Source organism: Saccharomyces cerevisiae, chromosome VII (assembly GCF_000146045.2).
Source record: "Saccharomyces cerevisiae S288C chromosome VII, complete sequence".
Lineage (NCBI taxonomy): Eukaryota > Fungi > Ascomycota > Saccharomycetes > Saccharomycetales > Saccharomycetaceae > Saccharomyces > Saccharomyces cerevisiae.
The window spans coordinates 45,445-69,442 of record NC_001139.9 but is presented as its reverse complement, the minus strand read 5'-3'; the positions used below and the strand labels follow the sequence as shown (position 1 = coordinate 69,442).

Genomic DNA, 23,998 nt, shown 5'->3' with positions numbered 1-23,998 from the left:
TATATAAAGGTAAAGACAAACAATAAAGAACATACATATATATATAGATAGATATTGTGTGTGTGTGTGTGTGTGTGTGTGTGTGTGTGTATAGCAAGCGCATGAATTTCATCACAATGTCATGGTAATGGTTGTGGTGATGGTCGAAGTAGAGGTGTAGGATACGTCTTCTTCGTCTTCTTCTTCCTGTTGTCGTAATAGCTCCTGCTGCCTTTGGAACTCTTCTGCTGCAGCTTTTTCACGCTCTTTTCTTTCACGTTCCTTTCTTTCACGTTCCTGAAATTGCAGGTTGGCTTTCGATCTTAGAATATACAAAAACTCACCACTCTCTTGAGTGAACGATAATATCTTCTTTTGCACTTTTTGCCTAAACGCGTTAACACGGGATAAGTCAGCGGAATGGTGAGCCAGCTTGTCTCTAGATTCTATGATCTGTTTCTTGCCCTTCAAAAACTTCTTCCAGTTAACAGAAGACTTTGCTTTCTCTTCATCAAGCGTAGTGTCATCATCTGCACCCATGTGAGCGTTGATAACATCCACATAAGCCATTCTTTTGGACCATTCATTTACAATGATATCACCCCATTCTTCAAATACCTCGACGTTTTCCTCTCTAATTGCATTAACTTTTTTTTCAATTTCATCAGTGATTTCGCTCAAATCTTTCTCCATAGCATTTGTCAGTTCGTCTAACGTCGAGCGCGTCTCGTTGAAGTACTCACGAACTAACTCTCTCGTTATGTACTGAGAAATCTCAGTACTTCCAGATTTATCGAAGAAAATTTTCTTGCCAGTTTCACTATCAATGCCTTCCACACATTCAATATCGTTAATGGCTAGCGAAATCTTGGAGAAGAACTTCTTAGATTTATCATCTAAAGATTGAAACTTGGCTTTAAAATGGTTGGCCTCCTCAACCAATTTACCATTGATGTATTTGGAAACATCCTTTTCAAATAGCTGTATGACGTCTTGTGTTTTCTGCAATATAGTCTCACTCCACATGTCAAAATCCTCTTGCAACAGAGCCTGTTCATTGACATTGACGTCTGTGGAGCCTTCAACGTCTGTGGAAGCCTCATCGTCGTGCGCATGATTAGCAACAGCGCTAGCCTCTTCCTGGTCCAAAGTAATTGTTTCAACCACTGTTTGAGTACTTGTTGTAGTTAGCTCCTCTTCGTCAGACTCCATAGTACTTACGGTTAAAACCATGTCCTCCGAGGAAGGCTCACGTGTGACAGAACCATGAATGCCATGCGTGTCCTTATTCTTGAACTTTCCCATTAATTTTTCCTCTGTATTACCAACAATAAAGTCGTATTTGGATTTGATGCATCTTGAAGTGATAGTAAAGTAATAATGGCCTATATTTTTATACTTTAAAATTCTTTCCTTCAAATGAGAGCGAAACTCCGCAGTAAAGAATTTGTCTAAGTTAGGTTTCACAAAAGCATTGTATTTTGCGAAGAAAAATCGTCTAGTCTTGACCATTGGGGAGCGGACCAATTGGTAATACTTTCCACAGTTCCATTTCTTACATTGTGAATGGATGACCTTGAATGCAGGCTGTATAGCGACCTTGTTCACTTTTACTGTAGCGTCATCGATGACAGGTTTGACAGCCGTGTCATATTTACGCGCCACTATATCGAAACCGGGACTAACTTTATTTTTGTATAATTCACAATTTCTTGAAAAGTAGGTGTTCCAGACTCTTGGATTGGTATAATGGCAAAGCGTTTGCGTGCGTTCACACGATATGCTCCCACTATTGAATTCGCAACAGTACTGAAGCAACGATACCAACACCGTCAGAGTTGTGATTAACTTTATCAGCTTTCCCATTTCGTTACGCTGCGTTCTTGTTTAGATGTAACAGCTTTTGTGCATCCAAGATATAAAGTACTTCAGAAATGGTGGTTGAAACAGAATGCCCATTACGCTTACTTTAAGGCTGTTCTTCAAGTTGATCCTTTCTTTGATACATGATTATCATCATGTACGTAGAAATCCGCCTTATTTCCGAAACCTGACTATCTTAGGGTTATACATAGAAACGTATAGGACATTTCTTACTTTTGAAAATTGTTCCTTGGGCAGTTCAGGGTTTAGTTAGGGTATTGATGCCAGCCCTAAATCCCCTAAATAAGAACTCTCGAGGATAATAACAGACAATAAACCAAGAGTTCATCCACGTATGATGGCTGTTTTTTATTCTGTCGGTTTTTGGTTGCCGTAGTAAATATAATTTGGTAAGCGTGTTGTGCTGTGTTGTGTTGTGTTGTGTTGTGTTGTGTTCTACTAATTGGATTGTGCGAATAAGTGAAACGGTTGCTTCACCCAGCGGGAAAAGGACAACCTGGTATTTGGTGTGAGATAAAGTTATAGACAATCTGGTCTTTTGTTATTAAGTTCTCTTTTCTTCTATACCGTCCAGTTTACTGCTCTCTTGCTTTTCGATAAAGCTAAAATAAAATAAAAATATGTCACTATGGCCCTTTGGAGAGACGCTGAGTCATTCCGGAATTGATTCGATACTTGAAGAGTACTATCTAATTTTTCGTAGTTTGGAGGGAAATGAGACCTCTTCAACTGACGACAAGAAGAATGAGCCTTCTATGGAGTCAGAGTCCGAATTTGGTACCGAGTCTCGGGATAGGAGTGACCTTAACCAGTCATTTATTGATAGGATCTTGTTGGAAACAGCTTTGCTGGATGAACTGAATGGAGCAGCCAACGACAGACTCGTCGACTTCATTTGCTTGGGATATTTCTATGACGACCGTTCCCAGCAGGTCCGCCACATGGACTACCTAGTGGACATGTTGATGGCTTACCTGAAGGACATAGACCGCACTGGTTATAGAACCCCATTTCTTTTAGAGAATTCATTCCATCAAACAGGTGAATATGAAGATCAGGACGATGAAGACCCAATGCTGTATGTCAACATTATTTCCAGTATTTTTTGTTCGAAAAGTGCGCCCATAGTGGAGGCACTCGTGCAAAATACCCCATTTTTGTCCTCTCTGTTCGAGGTTTTCCAGTTTGAAAATATTGAGGCAGAAAATTGTCCTATCTTGGCTGTTTTCCTTAAGATTAACGAAACTCTTCTGTTTGAACAGACATCTAGCTATTTGGAATTTTTCAAATCGCAACCGAACATTGTGGACAAGTTCTTATATCATATTGAAGTCTCACCCTTGGTTGAATTTCTCATTAAAATCATGCTGACTGATCAAGTTGAATCACCTACGAACATTATTGACTTCTTGTATCACCAGGATCTGATACCTAAGTGTTTGAATCTCTTGGAAAATAGCAAATACTCACCTGGTATTCAAAACAGTAGCGGAGAGCTTCTAAAAGCACTGATCAGCATTTCCACCAATTTTAAACTGGATACTTTGTGGATCGGACCTAACCGATTGACAAGACAGCTTGCCTCTCCGCAATATGTCGACCAACTTATTAATATAATCTTATTTCAAAGAGGCCATGCAATGGGAGTTGCCGTATCTATTATAATTGAGTTGATCAGGAAGAATAATTCCGACTATGACGAAGTAGATTTGTTAAGTACCACCATAGTAGACAATCCGCCTTCTCAAAGAGATCCAGTCTATTTGGGCCATTTGTTATATGAGCTCACTATGCATATGGAAGATTTTTATGCATTACTAATTAAACTTGAAAATGATGATGACGATGATCATGACACTGCTTCAAAAGCTCTTCCATCTGTTAAGCATCACCTACTAGAAAACCAATTGCATGAATCATTCAGGCCTTTGGGCTTTGAAAGAGTCAAGATTACAGAATTGATATCGGAAATGTTACACTGTTCAAATATGGGATTGATGAATTCAAAAAGAGGCGAAAAAATAGCACGTACCAGAGATAAATGCAGGGACACTCTTGATCAAAACTCACTAGAGAAAGCCATGAAAAATTTAAATATAAATGATAATACTATTACTTCCAATACATTAGAAGATAAATGTAATAATAATGATAGTAATGACAGTAATGACAACCAAAAACAAAAAAAAAATATTAAAAAAAAGTTTCATGATAATGAATTGTATTCTACTTTTGATACATCTGATGACAATATTGATGATGATGATGATATGAGTTTTGAAATTCCTTACGTCAGTGAAACGCAAAATTTGAAAATACGTAAAAACCCTACCATTGGAGATTTATTCAAAATTAAACTTCATGACCTTGGGTTTTTTCCAAAGTTTCTACAATTATTCTTAAGATATCCTTGGAATAACTTTTGGCACAACATTGTATTTGATATTATTCAGCAGATATTCAATGGTCGAATGGATTTTTCTTATAACTCATTTTTGGTCTATTCTTTGTTTGATTTCAAAAAGTCTACAAGATTTATCCCAAAACCTTTGTACGGCAGCAACCAAAAGTTACCTGTTAAAGACTTCCATATTATCTCTGATTTCATTTTACAAGGCCACAAGGATTCGTTTGAATTTTACGAAAAAGAGAAAACAAATTTAGGTTATATGGGTCAATTAGTATTAATTGCCGAAGAAATTGCGAAGTATTCCAAAATTTATAAGACCGATCTAATTGCTCCAGATATATATGCCTTCTTACAAGATGAAGTTTGGATGTCATATTCTAGTGACATCTTGAACGAAACAAGGACAATGTGTTCAATAATTCTTGGTGGAGGCCAGTTCTGTGCCGAAAGCGATGAAAATACTAACCAGGACTTTTTGGAAAAAGCTGATATGAGTAAACCAGCTCATCCATCCACAATGGATGAGAATGAAATTGTTCACGAGGAGGATGTTAAGTTGCATGATAAAGTTGCCGAGCTCATAGATGAATTGGGTCAATTAACCGAATTAGATATTCATGATAAAATTAAAGATGTTATTGTTGATCATCATTCCGACTTAAATTGATTAGGTTAAGTCGTCAAACCAATTTTGACTTTTTTTTTCCTACATTTTTAATATTTTGTTTCTCGTTTTGCCTTATTTAATTTTGTGACATGTAAAAATTACGAAGCCTATTGGGGGCCAATTGAAGTAAACTAAATATAACAATAGTCCTTTGTAGTTCAGGAATGTTCACCAACTATTCACCAAAAATTATTGTCTAGCTTACTTTCAATAACTTATAGCTATCTATACAAAAATAATCATATAACTAAAGTCAGGCCCAAACCAGGCAAAACAAAACCATAATAATGGGAATTATTACACTATCCGGCAATGTTCTACATTTATTGAAAGCCTACCCAAAAAAGGGCCTTGAAGAGGTTTCTCAACCAGAGCCTAATACAGCAAATGATTCCTCGACTGAATATAAAGGAAAAAGCAAGGATGATTTTCAAATGGTCGAAAAATCCAATACAGATGAGAGATACAATTTTACAAGAACGAAAAAATGGTTTTTATTGATGACCTCAGAATATTACAAACTAATGGAAAACAGACTTTTAATGTTTTGCATTATCGCTTGCTCTTTTATTTGTGCTATCCAATTTCTTTTCTTTATAATTTATTGGACCAACATTGTTCCACGGAAGACGCAAAGGGCAATAACTAACCTAAATTACGATTATTTAACAGCCCATCTAAAAGAGCAATGCGTTCCATATGCGAAAATTCTTGACCAATGTATTCTCTAGCAATCTCTGCTTTTGTACATTCGTAGTTTTTTCATGTTCCTTTCATAAATAATAAAAAAAGCGTATTCTTTTCTATATAAATAGAATGAAAAAAAGTTGAACATAATATCAGTTAAGGTTAAAATAAAGCCAAACGATATAAGCAACAGAAATGAGTGAACAGGAGCCTTACGAATGGGCTAAACACCTATTGGACACCAAGTATATCGAAAAATACAACATTCAGAACTCAAACACATTACCTTCACCACCAGGATTTGAAGGTAATTCCTCTAAAGGAAATGTTACAAGAAAACAACAAGATGCTACATCTCAAACTACTTCTTTGGCACAAAAAAACCAAATAACAGTATTACAAGTACAGAAGGCATGGCAAATTGCGTTACAACCAGCCAAATCTATTCCGATGAATATTTTTATGTCGTATATGTCCGGTACATCCTTACAAATCATTCCTATAATGACTGCCCTCATGCTACTCTCTGGACCCATTAAAGCAATATTTTCAACAAGGAGTGCATTCAAACCAGTGTTGGGTAATAAAGCAACACAAAGTCAAGTGCAAACTGCTATGTTCATGTATATCGTATTCCAAGGCGTCTTAATGTACATTGGATACAGGAAACTAAATTCAATGGGTCTCATTCCTAACGCTAAGGGTGATTGGCTACCCTGGGAACGAATTGCTCATTATAATAATGGATTACAATGGTTTTCCGATTGAGAGCGTATATACTTATATAAAATATCTATTCTGTTTCATATATGATTATTGTTTTACACTCTTATCTTCATCCTTTCGGAATTTCGATTCATAAAGCTGTTGAACGTTGTATTTACGATATTTGGTTTTATAATCCCCATCGACTACACACATTCCGATATTGCTCTTAAAACATTCCACTAGAATCAATTTATCATAGTTCTTCAAGTCCACAGTATGATTAAACTCAGAACCCTCTTTATTGACCAGCTTCACAACTTGATTAATGATGTCCATTCTTTCAATCGTATTGAAATTTCTTCTTGTCACTTCTACAGCAAATTTATAATTTTTTTTAACATTCGAAGGGTCATGAAAGTGTGGCCCAATAACCAAATTGGCCAACTTGATTAATTGCTCCATTTTTGCATTACAAGAGTACGTAATAGGTGTTAATTTCTGAACATATCTAGTACGTTTAACCATATTTTTGGGATCCGCTAAGTCTTTCATGATACTTAGCACAAATTCTTCGGGAACAATTGGCTTTCTTGTTTTACAAAATGTCACGCACTCACAGTTCAAGTCGATGAAGGCTAAGGGGTCTTTCTTCTTTGTCTCCCCTGAAGATAAATCTTTGCCTGTTTCTTCACCTTTCAATTCTTGTAATTCCTTTTTTATCTGGTCTTCAATTGATAGATCTTTCTTTTCGTCATTTTCACTTTCATCTTCTCCTTCTTTGATATCCCCATAGAGTTCTTGAAATTTTTCTTCGAATAAAAGCTGCAACTCTTGGGCTGCTTGACGTTCATGTCTTCTAGAACATGTGGCATATATTCCAGACGTACCAGGGTCTAAGAATCCGGAAGATACTTTAAACTATTACTTTTGATCGTTAGTACTTAAAGAACTCTAATTCGTGTGCAGACAGACATACTTTCTTCCTGTTTTGGGAATTTGCATCCTTACCATTACGGTTACGTTTTTCACCCATAATTAAGATACTTATTTACACTAATTGTATGATACTTTTCAATATATAGTAGACTTTTGAGATGTATTTGGTTGACGTGAAAAATAAAGAGTTATTCAATGATAAAAAAAAAATTTATTTGAAGTGAACTTTTTCGATGCTAAAACCAAAAAACTCAAGACTGTCCGAAATTCTTTCTTATGAACGTACAAATGATTATACTGAGATAATATCTAATTTTTTAACGTCTATTAAAAAATTTGGCTATCCTACTCGTATTAGAGTCAATGACACTCGCTGATTCAGAGTTGAATATGCTGCTACTATCCATTACGCTAGTGTCATCGCCGTTAGCTCCTTCTACAGATGAGACGAAGTGCTGAATCTTGCTCAACAAAAGAGCCGCATCTTCCTGTCTAATTCTTGAATATTTTCTTAATCTTATTTCTGGTTCATTATAATCTTTTCCCTGAGTCTTTAATAACTCTATACACTGCTTCAACTCCATAAATGTAGCTTCTAGCGATTTGATATTATTTTCAAATAATGTTGGTGCGTCAACACCGTTGGCATTTGGAAATGTAGGCGTCGAAGGGGTCATTGGCGACTGGTATCCATTACTATCTATAGTACCTGGTGTAGAGGGGAAAATTCTGGGAATAATGCTCTCTAAATAATTGACATCAACTTCAAAATTCATTATGCTTTCATGTGTAATTGTACTTGGTGTGTCATGCAATAATAGACCCATGAATTGTCTCGTCAAGGAGTCAAATTCACGGAAAATCAATAATGTTTGGACGCTGTATGGTAAATTTTGTAGCGTGCTGGCAAACATCATTTCTAAAAATTGTGCCAGATCAATGATGGAGATATCCGGGTCTTGCCTTACCTCCGTTATTTGCCAGTCAATTTCAATAGTTTCAAGAATATCTGATATCTTAGAATCGATTAATTCAATTAACTTTGTTTCTGCCAATTTTCTGCTTTCCGCAAGATATTTTATCGAGGATAACCGTATTTCCATATCCGGGTTTTGTAAAATATTCTCTCTTGTCATGAAGTTACTAAATTCTTTTGCTGCTATGATAAAATAATCTAAATTGACTAAGATTTGTGCAATTTCTTCTCTCGACGTACTTTCAAGTTTAGAACGAATTTTTTTATTGACGATATCATTAAATATATCGTCCATTGTTTTGACCAAAATATTATTCAAAGTGTGTAGCTCATGACGATAAAATATGGAAAGAAATGCGGTTATTTTAGAATATGTTTTCTTAGCAAGTGTACACGTCATTGGGTATAATGGAGAAAAAGGCAAAGTCACAGCAAATGGCTCTCCGTTGGTTGGATCTGGCAGGGAAAGGTGTTCGCCCTCCTTCATCCAGCAAATCTTCAAAACTTTCTCATATAATGTCTTGTCATTAATGGATAAAGGCATAAAATCATCATCGTTTAACAAGATTTGAAATTCATCGTCAAAAGCTCTCAAGGAAACAGAGCAGAATTTCTCGAAAATTGAAACCAAAATTTTATATAAAGGTTCGATGTTCAGTTTGAAATTTTCTAAAATGGCAACATAAATACAAAGAAAATCTTTCAATTTAATCATGTCTTCTTCTGTTTTCAGCTTCTCATCTATGAAATAACTCAAATATGGTGACAACCTGTCCATGAGTCCATCCCAAAATTCATTTGTAGAATTATAGTTATTATCAACGAGGATAAATTCTGTAGCTTTATTCAAATTAATATCATATAATAAGAAGCCGAGAATTTTCAAAAAGTAATCCTGCAAAAAGTGTAAACTTAGACTTTGTGTGAAAGGATCATCTGTGGAAACGTCATGCGCGGTTGATCCAGGAGTAGTACCTGTACCCCGTAATAACGAATCCATTTGATATGCAGCTGTTTTATTCTTCTTCCATATCAATGGATACATTAGTTTTGTCTTTCTCAGTTCATATTCTTTGTTAAACTCTCCAGAGAGGACGCTCAACTCATTTAAGTTTTGAAAAATCATTATAGAATCGTGAAAGTCATCTAACTGGAAAAATTCACCCAAGTTTAGCTTTGCTAGAAAGGATTCATCTCTCATGGAGATCTCTATAGGCGAATTAAATTTGAAATTTGTCAACTTCATTTTAGATCTCGTTTCGAGCCATTGCGGAAGTAATTCATTCTCATAAATTGCCACGAATTCTTGCCCCACTTTTATCAAGTTCTTCCCTAAATTTAAATTTAGAGAATTCCTTATCAAATTTATACACTCATCCTTGGTGACTTTCTGTAAAAATGGTATAGAATTGTAAATTTCAATTAAAAATTGGAAATTATAATTCTTAAATTCTTGTAGATACAATTTCTCCAGACTATCCAAGTTTTGTAAAACTTTGAAAAACTTTCTTTCGGTGATCAATTCTTGACATTTGCTGGATAATTCCAAGATTCTAACAACCTTAGTGATTAAAATTGTTGCTTCTGAAATTTTTAGTGAAATTTTTTTGTTATTAACATACATTTGTTTCTTGACAATTAGTTCATTAGCTGATTCACTCAATCTTATTTGAAATTTGGAAATTTCACTGGATAAAGTGTCTTGCACCATACCTTGGATGTTTGCAATTTCGTCTATAGATGTTTCCAGCTTATCATTCATTTGGGAATCTTGTAATAATTGCAATTCCAGACCTTGAAAGTTATCCTCAATTGAATTTTCCAATTCATCAATTACGGGGTCCAATTGATTTTTATCAAGAGCCCTTCTTAAAAAAGGTACCCACTTATCAAAGGATAAAGGATCTAAATCAAACACATCATTTTGGCCCAGCGCAGGTTCGTGTTTCACTGCATCTGTACTTTCATTGTTGAGAACAGCCCTTTCTGTCCACGATGAATTGTTTCCGGATGCAGTAGCCAGTAAAACCTGCTGAAAATCTTTTGAAAGCAATGGCTGGCCTTCTTGGTCCATTATTGACAGCTAATTCGCTACAACTCCTCAACAGTATTCTCTTGCTACTATTTTACGCTCGTTAAAGGTATTAATTGTCCTTTTATTATTGTATTTTTCTGGAAGAATTATGCGGAAAAGTAAAAGCGAACAAAAAATTATCGTATCTTTATTAAGCATTCTTGTGTAGAAAAATTGTATATAATATATGTACGCGCATATATGAATCTATTATAAAGTTAATATTGTTGATTAGTAAAGCTTAGTTCCGTTTTCAATCACACAACCGGGAGCATCCTTTGGTCTTTCTTGCAAAGAACCAAGCTCCCAAATAATTTCACCTTCTTCAGTCAATGAATCACAAACAGCCTTGACGTTTTCTCTCTTGACAATCAAAACCATACCAACACCCATGTTGAAGGTTCTTAAAATGTCATCGTGTGGAACATTACCTGCTTGACCAAACCATTTGAAGACACGGGGTACTTCCCAGGTTGACATATCAACGCGGGCCTGTAGGTGGTCTGGAATAGCTCTTGGGATATTCTCTACTAAACCACCACCTGTTATATGAGCTAAACCTAGTAGTAGTCTTTGTCTAATTGATGGCAATAATTGCTTGACGTAAATTTTTGTTGGTTCAAGAATACCTTCACCTAACGTCTTAGATTCATCCCATGGACATGGAGCGTCCCATGGTAATGCTACATGTTGAATAATTTTTCTAACCAAAGAGAAACCATTAGAATGAACACCGCTAGAGGCGAGACCCAGAAGAACATCTCCTGCGGCCATTTCATTTATCTTGGGCAAGATATCTTGTCTTAATACAGCACCAACAGCGGTACCATTAGTATCGTAGTGGCCGGGTGGATACATACCGGGCATTTCCGAAGTTTCACCACCCACAAGAGCACAACCACTTTGAATACAACCATTAGCAACACCGGACACAAAATCAGAGGCAACTTGAATGTCAAGAGCACCAGTGGCAAAGTAGTCCAAAAAGAATAGAGGCTCAGCACCTTGTACCACCAAATCGTTAACATTCATGGCCACCAGGTCAATACCGACAGTATTATGAATCCCGGTCTCTTGGGCAATGATTAATTTAGTACCGACACCATCTGTAGCACCTACTAGTAAGGTATCTTCGTTTTGACGGAAACCTGCTTGAGCCAAATCGAATAAACCACCAAAACCACCAATATCAGAGTCTGCACCTGGCCTTCTTGTGGATCTGACCATTTCTTTGATAGTTTGTACGAGATTGTTACCATTATCAACAGAGACACCTGAGTCTGCGTATGTGATGGCAACTTTTGATGATTCTGAGTTTTGGAACGCACGGTATGCGATGTCCTTTCTGTAGTAAGAATTTTGGAAATGGACGCATTTGACGGCTTCATATACTGTATCTACTGCTGTTCTCAAGTCCTGAGCAGTGGAGGTCACAGAAAGAACTCTACCACCATTGGTCAATAAAGAATCGGTGGCGGAATCGTATTTGGTACCTGCTTGGAAGATTTGTGTATGTGGAGGTAATTTATCGGTATCCAAGGTAATTTTGTCACCTTTGGCGTATGATTCAGGATAACCACCTGCAGCCACTACGACAGTAACGGCAGATCTTGTGTCATCGATTCCTATGTTTACGGAATCCAAACGATGTTCAGCAGCAGCCAAAAACACTTGCGCCAAATCGGTTTGATCATCAAGTAAACTCAAAACAGCCTGTGTCTCTGGGTCACCGAATCTGACATTATATTCTAACACTTCGGGAACAAGTTGATTTGTCTTAGAATCCTTCACCAAAATCATCCCGGTGAACAGCACACCAACAAAGGGCATACCATCACGTCTCATCCCATCAATCGTAGGCTTCACAATCTGTGAATCTATGGTCTTCAACAAAGATGGTGTGGCCACAGGAGCGGGGGCATAGGCACCCATCCCACCGGTGTTCAAGCCCTTGTCGCCATCAAAGATCCTCTTGTGATCTTGTGCGACGGGGAGATTGAAGTGAGAGTACCCGTCAACAATGGTGAGTAGAGAGATTTCATCACCTTCCAAGAATTGTTCTATCACAACCTGCTTGCCCGCTTCTTCACCGAATTGCTTGGTGACCATTATGTCCTTGATAGCTTGGACGGACTCGTCGATGCTAGATGGGATAATAACACCTTTCCCAGCAGCGATCCCGTCGGCCTTGATGACAAAAGCTTTGTCAGTATGAGCTTGCAAGAATGAAATGGCTTCTTCTGGATTAGTGAAGACATCATAAGACGCGGTTGGAATATTGTGTTTTGACATAAATCTCTTGGAGAAAGCCTTGGAAGCTTCCAACTGAGCGGCTTTGACGGAAGGTCCAAAAACGGGAATACCAACGCTATGGAACACGGAGGTGATGCCGTTGACTAGAGGTAATTCTGGACCAGGAACGACCAAGTTGATCTTATGTTCCACAGCCATCGACTGCAAACGAGCAAAATTGGCGACATCTGGCGTAATATCCCAGTTTATCACACGCGAAGGATCCATGGTTGCGGTCCCTCCATTACCTGGAGCGACATAGATCTTACCCACGGTGGGTGACTGAGCCAGCTTGGTGACAAGAACGTGTTCTCTTGCACCGTTTCCTAAAACGAGAATGTTGAGCATTGTGAGGGGAGGGAGAATGGTTCTCTTAAGCTATGATTAAGAAAGTAATAAGAAATAACTGCGCTACTAGTGGTAGCTCCTGGGACGGTTAACAGCGGTTGCACTTGCCTCTGAACATAGTTTAAATACCAAGTTCAAGCCCATCGCATATTCATTATTGCTGTTATTACCAGGACACGAGTCAGTCGGCACTTGTCACTACCGACGGGGCGAGTCAACTGAAAAAAAAAATGAAAAATTTTGAAAAAAAAAAAAAGCTGCTTACTGCCACTATTAGTCACGGTATGAACAACGGCAGTTGAAGATTAGACGATTTCTTAACGCTTAGGTAGTTATTAGAGTATGATATAGTAGATTCAAGTTTATGATATCTGTCTGTCCCTGTGTGGGGTTGTAGTAATGCTGTGGCTTCTTTCTTGTTACTTAGATATGGCGTTGCAGAAGGAACGTACAAAGAGGTGCTTCTTCATCCGGGGGTCTTCTACTTTTGTATGGCTCTTGATCGCCACCGTGTAATCGAGCCCTTGTGGCTTCTCTAAGGTACCTGTGTGCGGCCACTTTCTTTATGGTTGGTAACGTATGGTGGCATCTTTCACAGACGGATAAGTGCGGTTTAATTCTTCACTTAAATCTTGAGGGCATCCAATAGTTTCTGCAGAATACCAGCTAAACGCCCCAAAGAACGATGCTGCGTGTAACAACCTTGGCGTCTTCGTGTACTTCATTTCCCTTACAGGTCCTCAGGAGGCGGTTGACCATATCTTCTTTGACAAGCTTCCAACCCACAACCAAGACACAGGTCGTGGTCATCGGTGCTGGACATGCAGGCTGCGAAGCTGCAGCTGCGTCATCTAGGACTGGTGCGCATACTACTCTCATTACACCATCGTTAACAGATATTGGTAAGTGTTCGTGCAACCCCTCTATTGGTGGAGTGGGTAAGGGCATCCTTGTAAAGGAAATCGACGCTCTCGATGGGCTGATGGGCAAAGTAACTGATCTCGCTGGAGTGCAATTCAAAATGCTGAACAGAAGCAAGGGTCCTGCTGTGTGGGGGCCCAGAGCCCAGATAGACAGAGAGTTATATAAGAAATACATGCAAAGGGAACTTTCCGACAAGAAAGCACACCCCAACTTGTCTCTGCTGCAGAACAAAGTTGCTGACTTGATCTTGTATGACCCCGGATGTGGCCACAAGGTCATCAAAGGTGTGGTTCTGGATGACGGTACCCAGGTTGGGGCAGATCAGGTCATAATCACTACAGGTACGTTTCTCAGTGCAGAAATTCACATCGGCGACAAGCGTATTGCAGCAGGAAGAATTGGCGAGCAGCCAACATATGGGATCAGCAATACTCTACAAAATGAGGTGGGCTTTCAGTTAGGGCGTTTGAAAACAGGCACTCCGGCTAGGCTGGCCAAGGAATCCATTGATTTCAGCGCTCTGGAGGTCCAGAAGGGAGATGCGTTGCCTGTCCCTATGAGTTTTCTGAATGAAACCGTGTCAGTCGAACCCACGAAGCAACTGGATTGCTTTGGCACACATACCACACCTCAAATGCACGACTTTTTGCGCAATAACTTGCATCAATCCATTCATATTCAGGACACGACCATCAAAGGCCCCCGCTATTGTCCCTCCATCGAAGCTAAGATTCTAAGGTTTCCTGATAGATCTTCCCATAAGATATGGTTGGAACCAGAAGGTTTCAACTCCGACGTCATTTATCCGAACGGGATATCCAATTCTATGCCTGAGGATGTCCAGTTACAAATGATGAGGCTCATCCCGGGCATGGCAAACGTTGAGATCTTGCAGCCGGCATACGGCGTGGAATACGACTACGTAGACCCACGGCAATTAAAGCCTAGCTTGGAAACAAAATTGGTGGATGGACTATTCTTGGCCGGACAAATAAATGGTACTACAGGCTACGAGGAAGCCGCTGCACAGGGGATCATTGCAGGTATCAATGCAGGATTACTATCGCGCCAAGAACGGGAGCAATTGGTCTTGAAAAGGTCCGAAGCGTACATTGGTGTGCTCATTGACGATCTAATCAATAATGGCGTCATAGAACCATATAGAATGTTTACTTCCAGATCAGAATTCAGAATCAGCGTAAGAGCCGATAACGCAGACTTCAGACTGACGCCCATTGGTGCTCAACTAGGGATTATATCTCCTGTCCGTTTAAGTCAATATTCAAGAGACAAGCACCTATATGATGAAACAATACGGGCGCTTCAAAATTTCAAGCTAAGCTCTCAAAAATGGTCTAGCTTACTACAGGCTAATATCGCGCCACAGGCTGAAAACAGATCTGCTTGGGAAATATTCAGATTCAAAGATATGGATCTACATAAACTCTACGAGTGCATTCCCGATTTACCCATTAATTTGCTGGACATCCCAATGCATGTTGTCACCAAAATTAACATTCAAGGTAAATACGAACCTTACATTGTCAAACAGAACCAGTTTGTGAAGGCATTTCAGGCAGACGAAAATATGCTGTTGCCGCAAGATTACGATTACCGTCAGTTACCCACGCTTTCCACTGAATGCAAACTACTCTTGAACCGCGTACAGCCATTGACCATAGGCCAAGCAAGACGGATTCAAGGTATCACTGCGGCAGCCCTATTTGAACTCTACCGTGTGGCACGGAAGCCAAGCCAACCAGTCATGTAAATATCCTTTAATCGTTAGCTTGTATATGTAAATAATTCATTGTATGTAACCATCAAATTCGTTATTTAGCAATCTTACCCGGAAAACTTCTTGTATCGTAACATTAATTCTCCCTTACAAGGGGACCTCGATGAATAAATAAAGTGTTTGTGTTGAAGGTACTTGCAAAAGGGCAACTCACTGTCGTTTATAATTTGATTTACTAATCGCATCTGTATTTGGAAAAGCATTTCTTTTTGGAAGAGGAACAAGAACGCCATGTCAGCAGACGAAACGGATGCGAAATTTCATCCATTAGAAACAGATCTGCAATCTGATACAGCGGCTGCAACATCAACGGCAGCAGCTTCACGCAGTCCCTCTCTTCAAGAGAAGCCCATAGAGATGCCCTTGGATATGGGAAAAGCGCCTTCTCCAAGAGGCGAAGATCAACGGGTTACAAATGAAGAAGATTTGTTTTTGTTTAACAGATTGCGGGCATCACAGAATAGAGTTATGGACTCCTTGGAACCACAACAACAGTCACAGTATACATCTTCCAGTGTCAGTACGATGGAACCATCTGCCGACTTTACTAGTTTCTCTGCAGTGACTACTTTACCGCCTCCTCCTCATCAACAACAACAGCAACAACAGCAGCAGCAGCAGCAGCAGCAATTGGTGGTTCAAGCCCAGTACACCCAAAATCAACCAAACTTGCAAAGCGATGTTTTAGGAACCGCTATAGCAGAGCAACCATTTTATGTTAATGCCAAGCAGTACTACCGAATTTTGAAAAGGCGATATGCAAGAGCTAAACTAGAGGAAAAGCTACGAATATCAAGAGAACGAAAGCCATACTTACACGAATCTCGACATAAACATGCGATGCGAAGACCTCGTGGTGAAGGTGGGAGGTTCTTGACAGCCGCTGAGATCAAAGCCATGAAATCGAAGAAAAGTGGGGCTAGCGATGATCCTGACGATAGTCATGAGGATAAAAAAATCACTACTAAAATAATACAAGAACAGCCGCATGCTACTTCCACCGCAGCTGCAGCAGACAAAAAAACATAATTTTGTAATATTCCAATGTTAATATCATTCCTAAAAGAACTAAAAGTGCCCTCTTATACCACATGGTATCCATATGGCCTATTTAATCTGAATCAATATGTATATGTACTTTTACCAATCTCGTTTCGTTTCGTTTCGTTTCATTTCTAACAGACCTATGTACTCCGCTGGAAAAGAAACCATATTGCGATCGTATTTACGTGCTTTTCTTTTTTCATTTTTGCTTACTCTATCTACATATAAACAGCTATTCAAAAGAGCTCCATTTTCATCTATATATAATTCTCTACACCATGTTAATTACCAACTAATAATTGATTTAATTTTACTTGATTTTCTTGGGTCAATTGAGGCAAAATGGTATTTAAAAATGTATTCCCAGAGATAGCATTATATTTGTTTAGTGCTTCAGCAACATATAATCTCACACCATTATTGACATCGATTTCAGGCAAAGGATCGAATGGTTTTTCGCTAATACTAACCAACTTACTGAAATGAGAACCAAACGTGGAGATTTCCTCCAAGTTATCTAAATCAACATAATCGTTTTTCAAGTTTGCAATACTTTGTGATGATGCTGTCTCTATAATGGAATTCATTGTGCTTGAAATCAAAGTTGGATATTTGCTTTGGAAAAATTGGCCGTTTATAACCATGTTCAAAACACCAATTAATGCAATTTTACGATCTAGCAGGTTACCAATAGTAGGTAATGTGGTAATAATAAAATTACCCCATATTTGTTGAAAAAGCCCATCTTGCACTTCGTCAATAAAGTGGATCAAAAAATCAGAGCCTAATTTATTAGATATCAAACCAAAAAATACCGTTAATTTTTTAACATACCTTTCTGTTTTAGAGTTCTGTAATCTTTGTAATAATAAAACTGCGATTTGTTTAATATATGGTCTCAAGCGGTTCATGTCGATTAGAAGCATGATGTGCTCTAATAAGTCAAACCCATGAACTTCATAAGCCTTTGATGCGATCAATCTTTGAAAAATACCTAAAACAGGGACTAGATCGGGGAAGATCGATGAATCTGTCTTTATAAAACTCTTTAGTAGCCTTGTCACGGCAGGAATATTACCTTTCAATTCCCATACATTTGGTGCTAATAAAGGTTGTGCCAACGGCTTGATACTTTCTGGAATTGTTGCAGACTGCTCAACAACAAATGCGATGATTTGGAACACATATGGAATGAATTCTTGAATATCCTCGGAGAAAACCGTTAAAAATGTTGGCATCATAGAATCTACAAGTAGTGGTAAGTTTTGTCTTTGAGTGTAATTCAAGATGGCACCAATAGATTCAAAAGTGTAATGAGTAAATCTTGGATTTGATGGGTTCTTTGCCATTATCGTTACAATTTCAATAAATTGTGCCAACAACTGAGGAAATAAAGGTTGAATGGAATCTTCTGACGTCTGCAAAACTCTAAAGATTGATCTCATTAAAAATTCGTTTTCAGCTAGTTTTTCAGGGGAGCTGCCATGCTTCAAGATTAATGCAATAAGATTTTTCAAAAGAATTTCTGTACTATTCGAAATATCTTCCTTATGAAAAATAAAAGCAGGAGACGTATTTGATTCTCTAATAGTCAAAATTTTTTCAATAGTAATGGCAGCATACGTGTAGACAACATATTCATCTGTTTGTAAGAAGGTGGCCAAAATGGGCATTAGTTCAATCAACTGAGCTTTGGTCAACTGATTTCTGAAAGTGTAGATATATTTTATGGCATCCACTCTCAAAATAATATGAGGAATATTGTTGGAAGTAAGGTCCGGGGCAATTTCCTTGGTGAAAAAATCTACAACATTTAGTAAGTTGTTTGTGGATGAAACACCGGCATTGGTAATATTCCCATTAATGGCCAATGCAGTGAATAGATAAATATAAAGATCTTTAAATTTCCAATTTTTGGATGGATCACTCATGTACTGGTCAACGAACCCTTTCATATGCGCCAAAAAAATATTTGTGACTAACACTTCATTTTTTTCCTTCAATTCCTTCAAGAAATCAGTACATGCCCTTCTTCTAGTGTCGGTATCTGAACCTTCCAGATCTCTACGGATATATTCAATTGGATCGTCTTCAAAAAGTTCAACATCTTCCTCACGTAGTGTAACATTTGGCAGAATGATTTGTTCTGTGATATTATTCATGGCAGATTCGTTGTTGAATATTTCAAAGTATTTTGGAATACGTGTTACTGCAGTCAAAAATGACAAGGACTTGGATACTAAGATGTCGTATTTAGGTTGGTTTGAAATTGAGGTCAGAAGATTCCAAGTTATTTGTATGAATTCATTGATCATAGGTCCAAAGACATCTTCATATCTTGTTGTGTACAATTGAACCAGCTCCTGGATAGAGGACTTTACTTTTATTAGGACAGACGCATGTTCAGTTTCGTCAGGGTCTTCCAATAAAGGATTAGAATATGACAAATACTTATGGAAGATACCCATACCCACTTGAATGTTATCCTCAAAAAACTCTGGTATATCTTGACAATTAAAATCGTAGTATAGTTTAATTAATACTAGCAATACATCAAATAAAATATTTAGCGATGCCTTGTTATTTTCATTCGCTGTTATCTGTTCATCGACCGTTTTCAATAAGTTCAAAAATGGAGCAGTAAACACGTCAAGAACCAATTTAATCTCCAAAAAAAGTTCATCTGATCTAAATAAAGGTCTCCATCTTTTAAAAATAGAATGTGCCACTGTAAGGACACCTTTATTCGTCACCATATCATCATTACTCAATCTGGAAGCTAAATCACTCAAAAGTGTAGGCCACCTATCAGGAAAATCAGAGTCAGCAATACTGGAAATTGCCTCTCCTATTTGGACCTGCAAATTATTTGGTAGACTGATCATTAAAGGAACGATTTCCTTTTTGATCAGTTCTACGTTGTTAGCCGGCAGCAAATGATTACCATTTTCATCTACCCACTTGCGCTTGATGAAATTTTTGAAGAACAAAGCACCTGCTAATCTGGTGGATAACGGCAGGTTTGTGGAAGCAATAACGTGCAATAAAGTTAAACCGAATCCATCTTGCGTCTCCAACTGCCTCAAATTTCTTTCCGAAGTTTTAGCGGTAGAAGCAATAACTGATTCGGCCAGAAATTTAGCTACGGTTTCCAAATCGGACATCCTACTATTTTCTCTTCTACAATTGAGTAGCAATAAACAGAGCGGGTCCTCTTTGCCACTTTTTGATCTTGTGTTTATACTACTTTCAACTTTTTTTTTATTCCATAATCCCTGCAATTGAAGTGAAAAAAAAAAAGCAAAAGGCAGGGTAATAGCAAGGAAGAAAATATCATAAACGGCATATTATTAACGTAATATAGCATCCTGGAAGACATTGTTAGTTTCTGGGAGGGTCTGTGCCCACTCATGGGTATCTTGATGTGGCTCATTAGATGGAACATATAGCCTTATGCCTCTCAGATGTGTATCTTTTCCGTTTTCATGGTTGACTGGAAACAAAAGCCTGATGAATTGACATTTCAGCAGCTGGTCGTCCTCCCTATTATCTAGAAACCTTAGTGCCACCCAGCCATTCACATTTCTCACTTCAAGCATCTTATAAAACCTCGCATCAGAAGGACTATGCCCCGCGTAAACTTTCACTAAGCTTGGAGCATAGGACTCGTCCGCAATCATCGAAAAGAATATTGCCATGACACAGATGTCCATTCTCTTACTAAACATAATGTCCAATTGGTGTGGTTGCCCTCCATCGCTCTGCCAAAACGTATCGTAGTTATCATCTAGAGCAAAGTCCACAGGATTCCCCAACTTAAAAGAAGAAGGCTTCCAAAGCGCTAAATGTGTCACGTTGATCATCCTTGCCGAATCCAATATTTCAATACCTTGGTGGAACATATGTTGCAAGTTCTCCGGTGTAGGATTCTGATACTGAATCTCTTCTTGGAACCCATTCACGTAGAGATCTTTGGTTGCCGCATCCACAATCCTGTCATCCAACACCAACACTGAAGGTTTATTATGGCAACTCTTAACAGGTTTGATAAGCTCTGAGGGTGCTAAATGGTCCAAGACTTTGTTTATTCCAATCGGGTCCATTATCTGACTTCTAAATCTCGTATTATTTTTGCCACCTTCTGTGGTCAGTTTATTTAACACTTTCTTTCTTTTATATAGACGGCGCTTATTTTGCCGCATTTTTTCTACTCTAACTACTTTACATCTGATATCTCCACGGCTTATGTATATAAGCTACAAAAGGGCTTCTGAAAGAACTTTACGTTCACTGTCGGATAGAGTCTCGTAAATACAATGGAAGCCACTCACATCTTTGCTTGCAACCTCTTTAAAGAATCTTACCAGTAGCTGAACAACAGATTCCTTCACGTCCATGAGTCCCGTTATATCGTCTGAATCGTCGTCTGCTTCTTCATCGACATCATCATCAATATATTCTTTCAACTTATCGTAATCGAGTACATCATCTACATCTTCCCAATCATCATTGTCGTCATCTTTATTAGCATTTACCACTTCTTGCTTAATATCGCTTGTGATCAATTGTTCTGGATTCGGTTGTTTACTTTGGAAGCTTAACTCAGAAACAAACAATTTAATGATCTTGGTATAAAGTGGAACTTGTACATACCTGTCTGGCATTTTCTTAGCCATTGATCTTGTAATGATCAGGTCCCCTTCGTATGGTATCAAGTTACCATTGACAACCACTTTCTGTAGCCTTTTGTCGTTCAGGAAGAAAAGGTTGCTCAAAGCAACGATATTTTCTTTGATTCTTTTTTCACCTCTAATGACTTCAAAGGCTTCTATCCATTTTCGCATCACCAATGTCAAAGCATCAGTATTGTCAATTTGGAAACTAGACAAAAAATCCACCGTTTGTTTAGGATCATTACACGTTAAGAAGCATAATACAGAAAGAAGGTTTTGCTCAGTAGAAATGTTTTGTGTCTTAATTAACCTTACCACAACGGCTTCCAAAATTCTTCCTATTAACGGTTGGATTTCCTTTGAAAACCTTGTGAATATGGCAACTACCAATGGACCGACGTTCATAGCGGCTGAATCCGATACCTCCAAAGACAGCAGCCTTTCTAGAACCTTCATGATATCCATTAACCTTGGCTCCATGGCTCGTGTATCTGTGTTGAAAATCAGGTAGCTGAATGCCTCCGTGGCTAACTGTAGGGTCTCATCTTCAGTAGAGAACGCTAATACTTTTGCTAATGGTTCAAATAGGTATTGATTTATTTCATCTGGTAAAAATCCATCGTTGGGTTTTTTCTTCAAAAAAACTGTGATGAATTCCAAGACTAATGATAGCAGGGGTGAGTATCTATAATTGTTTGCATTGTTGGAATCTAGCACATTAATAAATGATGGGAGACATAATTCAATGTAATTTTTGTAATTATCCATATTGATATTATCCAATAGTTTCTCCAAGCATTCTTGACTTTGTACAACGACCTGTACATTTGCTGGATCCTCGGATGAGATCGTGAACACAAGATGAAATTCAGCCTGTAAAATTTCCTTTCTTGAATGAGGTTCTTTCGGATTGTAGCTAATGACTTGACTTAATACTTCCATTAAAGCCCCATTAGTGTCCTCTTCGGCATCACTACTAACCTGGTTGATTATTCGAATTACTTTTTCCTGGGTTTCTGAGCAGACCTCTGGTCCAAGGACTGAATCTAGTTCGGCAAAATAACAATAGTACGTAAATGCTATTAATGTTGCGGATTTAATGAGCTCTTTATCAGATTTTAGCGCCAAATTAAGACTTTTTGCCAAGAATGCAGATGTCAAGGGTTTGATATCAGGTAATGCATCTATAAATTTGTCTAGTACTCTGGGAATAGTCAAAATTGCACGCGCCAATATTAATTCTGGTATTTCTTGTGATACTAAGATATTTTCTAACGTTTTTATTAAAATTTGCAAAGATTGATCGATATTTTCACCAGTTATCTCATCATCATTAAGCAAAATACACTGTAAGAGATATAGTAAAGATTCTAAAGTTGAATAATTACACGTGCTGTGTTCTATATCGTTGGAAACAACTTTGAAAATTAGGGAAAGTTGAGGATTGGGTAATGAAGTAAAAAATTCATTGGCTTGATCTCTAACATTATATGATGCTGCTAGGCCTGTTTCCTTCGATACAAATGTATTGAAATCGCTTGTCCATATCTCTCTTGTCTCAGAACTTAGCTGACAAAGAATGGTTAAAGATGTTATAATTTTGTTCATCTCTTCAACACTAAATTGCAAAGTGCAAACACTAGTCAAAAATTCTACAATATAAATAGAACAATCATGAACTGTTTCTAAAAGGGGTTCACTTTCAGTAGTTTCGACATTTGCATTTATATGGGTAACGTTTTCCAGATCTTGGATTGCCATTATTTTGAACTGTTTTTGTAATTCACTTGAGAAATGCTTTCTAGAGAAATCATTTTTAATAAAAACCAAATTCTCGTATATAATGGATTTAAATTTCAACTGAGAAATAACATCTACGTTTCCAAAATTCAAAGTCAACAATTGTCCCAATATCTGTAAAGAAGTAGCTAAACATTGGGAGACAAAACTTTTTCGTGACGCCTCATCATACTCATTATGGGAGCTCATTTGTAGAAGACATGCTTTAAGTAGCTTCAAAGCAGCAATTTTGGCTATCAAAGTAGAAGTTTCTGTATTGAGTACTTTGAAAACGATCTCCATTGTCGCCAAGCCAATTCCGCCTTCAAAGAACATTTCTTCAGATACGACATCATCGTAAATTTCATTCAATAAAGACATCGCATTTAATGAATGCTGATGAGAGATAGCATCATAAATAACTGTTAAAAGCTGCGGCCATTGATCAGGAAAATCAACCGCAGATATCTGAACAATACAGTAAGATGCACCATTTTTTATTTTGGTATTTTCATTGTCATTTAAGCATAATTTCAGTAGCACTTCTCGGATAAAATCTTTAACATCTATTTCGACGTTCGATGTAGAACGGTATGATTCAAATCCTGGACTCCAATACATGGTGATCAATTTTCTTAACGACAATAAAGCAAACTGTCTCGATTCTAGAGAAGCTTCGTGCTGTAAGGCAACGTTTGCCAGCGCTTTAAACACTTGAGATGCATCGGAATCACACCACTGTAACAATTGCGTTTCCGCAACTTCTCTAGTGTGTTTATCAGCTGATTGAGCACCTATTATCAATTCATTAATATCCAT

At 37.9% G+C, this 23,998-nt stretch overlaps 13 protein-coding genes across 13 annotated transcripts, besides 1 other annotated feature; 5 read left to right on the top strand and 8 right to left on the bottom strand.

Moving 5' to 3' along the window:
• Positions 1-111: 111 nt before the first annotated feature.
• Positions 112-1,845, bottom strand: SHE10 (She10p; the record flags this gene model as incomplete). The annotated part of the gene is made up of 1 exon (NM_001181094.1): positions 112-1,845. The coding sequence occupies one exon, from the start codon at positions 1,843-1,845 to the stop codon at positions 112-114; it is 1,734 nt and encodes a 577-aa protein (NP_011286.1).
• A 638-nt stretch (positions 1,846-2,483) lies between these two features.
• SAP4 (Sap4p) lies at positions 2,484-4,940 on the top strand (the record flags this gene model as incomplete). The annotated part of the gene is made up of 1 exon (NM_001181095.1): positions 2,484-4,940. The coding sequence occupies one exon, from the start codon at positions 2,484-2,486 to the stop codon at positions 4,938-4,940; it is 2,457 nt and encodes an 818-aa protein (NP_011285.1).
• Positions 4,941-4,978: 38 nt separating this feature from the next.
• Positions 4,979-5,083: an origin of replication (ARS702; Autonomously Replicating Sequence).
• Positions 5,084-5,227: 144 nt separating this feature from the next.
• YGL230C (uncharacterized protein) lies at positions 5,228-5,671 on the top strand (the record flags this gene model as incomplete). Its single annotated transcript, NM_001181096.1, has 1 exon — positions 5,228-5,671. The coding sequence occupies one exon, from the start codon at positions 5,228-5,230 to the stop codon at positions 5,669-5,671; it is 444 nt and encodes a 147-aa protein (NP_011284.1).
• Positions 5,672-5,822: 151 nt separating this feature from the next.
• EMC4 (chaperone EMC4) lies at positions 5,823-6,395 on the top strand (the record flags this gene model as incomplete). Its single annotated transcript, NM_001181097.1, has 1 exon — positions 5,823-6,395. The coding sequence occupies one exon, from the start codon at positions 5,823-5,825 to the stop codon at positions 6,393-6,395; it is 573 nt and encodes a 190-aa protein (NP_011283.1).
• Positions 6,396-6,440: 45 nt separating this feature from the next.
• On the bottom strand, positions 6,441-7,368 carry TAN1 (putative tRNA acetyltransferase; the record flags this gene model as incomplete). Its single annotated transcript, NM_001181098.1, has 2 exons — positions 6,441-7,253; positions 7,312-7,368. 2 exons carry the CDS (start codon positions 7,366-7,368, stop codon positions 6,441-6,443), a joined length of 870 nt encoding a protein of 289 aa, NP_011282.1.
• A 220-nt stretch (positions 7,369-7,588) lies between these two features.
• On the bottom strand, positions 7,589-10,321 carry SEC15 (Rab GTPase-binding exocyst subunit SEC15; the record flags this gene model as incomplete). Its single annotated transcript, NM_001181099.1, has 1 exon — positions 7,589-10,321. The coding sequence occupies one exon, from the start codon at positions 10,319-10,321 to the stop codon at positions 7,589-7,591; it is 2,733 nt and encodes a 910-aa protein (NP_011281.1).
• Positions 10,322-10,552: 231 nt separating this feature from the next.
• On the bottom strand, positions 10,553-12,961 carry ADE57 (bifunctional aminoimidazole ribotide synthase/glycinamide ribotide synthase; the record flags this gene model as incomplete). The annotated part of the gene is made up of 1 exon (NM_001181100.1): positions 10,553-12,961. One exon carries the CDS (start codon positions 12,959-12,961, stop codon positions 10,553-10,555), a length of 2,409 nt encoding a protein of 802 aa, NP_011280.1.
• A 666-nt stretch (positions 12,962-13,627) lies between these two features.
• On the bottom strand, positions 13,628-14,164 carry YGL235W (uncharacterized protein; the record flags this gene model as incomplete). Its single annotated transcript, NM_001181101.1, has 1 exon — positions 13,628-14,164. One exon carries the CDS (start codon positions 14,162-14,164, stop codon positions 13,628-13,630), a length of 537 nt encoding a protein of 178 aa, NP_011279.1.
• Positions 13,647-15,656, top strand: MTO1 (tRNA modification protein MTO1; the record flags this gene model as incomplete). Its single annotated transcript, NM_001181102.1, has 1 exon — positions 13,647-15,656. The coding sequence occupies one exon, from the start codon at positions 13,647-13,649 to the stop codon at positions 15,654-15,656; it is 2,010 nt and encodes a 669-aa protein (NP_011278.2).
• Positions 15,657-15,914: 258 nt separating this feature from the next.
• HAP2 (transcription activator HAP2) lies at positions 15,915-16,712 on the top strand (the record flags this gene model as incomplete). Its single annotated transcript, NM_001181103.1, has 1 exon — positions 15,915-16,712. One exon carries the CDS (start codon positions 15,915-15,917, stop codon positions 16,710-16,712), a length of 798 nt encoding a protein of 265 aa, NP_011277.1.
• A 296-nt stretch (positions 16,713-17,008) lies between these two features.
• CSE1 (importin-alpha export receptor) lies at positions 17,009-19,891 on the bottom strand (the record flags this gene model as incomplete). The annotated part of the gene is made up of 1 exon (NM_001181104.1): positions 17,009-19,891. The coding sequence occupies one exon, from the start codon at positions 19,889-19,891 to the stop codon at positions 17,009-17,011; it is 2,883 nt and encodes a 960-aa protein (NP_011276.1).
• Positions 19,892-20,077: 186 nt separating this feature from the next.
• DOC1 (anaphase promoting complex subunit DOC1) lies at positions 20,078-20,830 on the bottom strand (the record flags this gene model as incomplete). The annotated part of the gene is made up of 1 exon (NM_001181106.1): positions 20,078-20,830. One exon carries the CDS (start codon positions 20,828-20,830, stop codon positions 20,078-20,080), a length of 753 nt encoding a protein of 250 aa, NP_011274.2.
• A 153-nt stretch (positions 20,831-20,983) lies between these two features.
• On the bottom strand, positions 20,984-23,998 carry KAP114 (karyopherin KAP114; the record flags this gene model as incomplete). The annotated part of the gene is made up of 1 exon (NM_001181107.1): positions 20,984-23,998. One exon carries the CDS (start codon positions 23,996-23,998, stop codon positions 20,984-20,986), a length of 3,015 nt encoding a protein of 1,004 aa, NP_011273.1.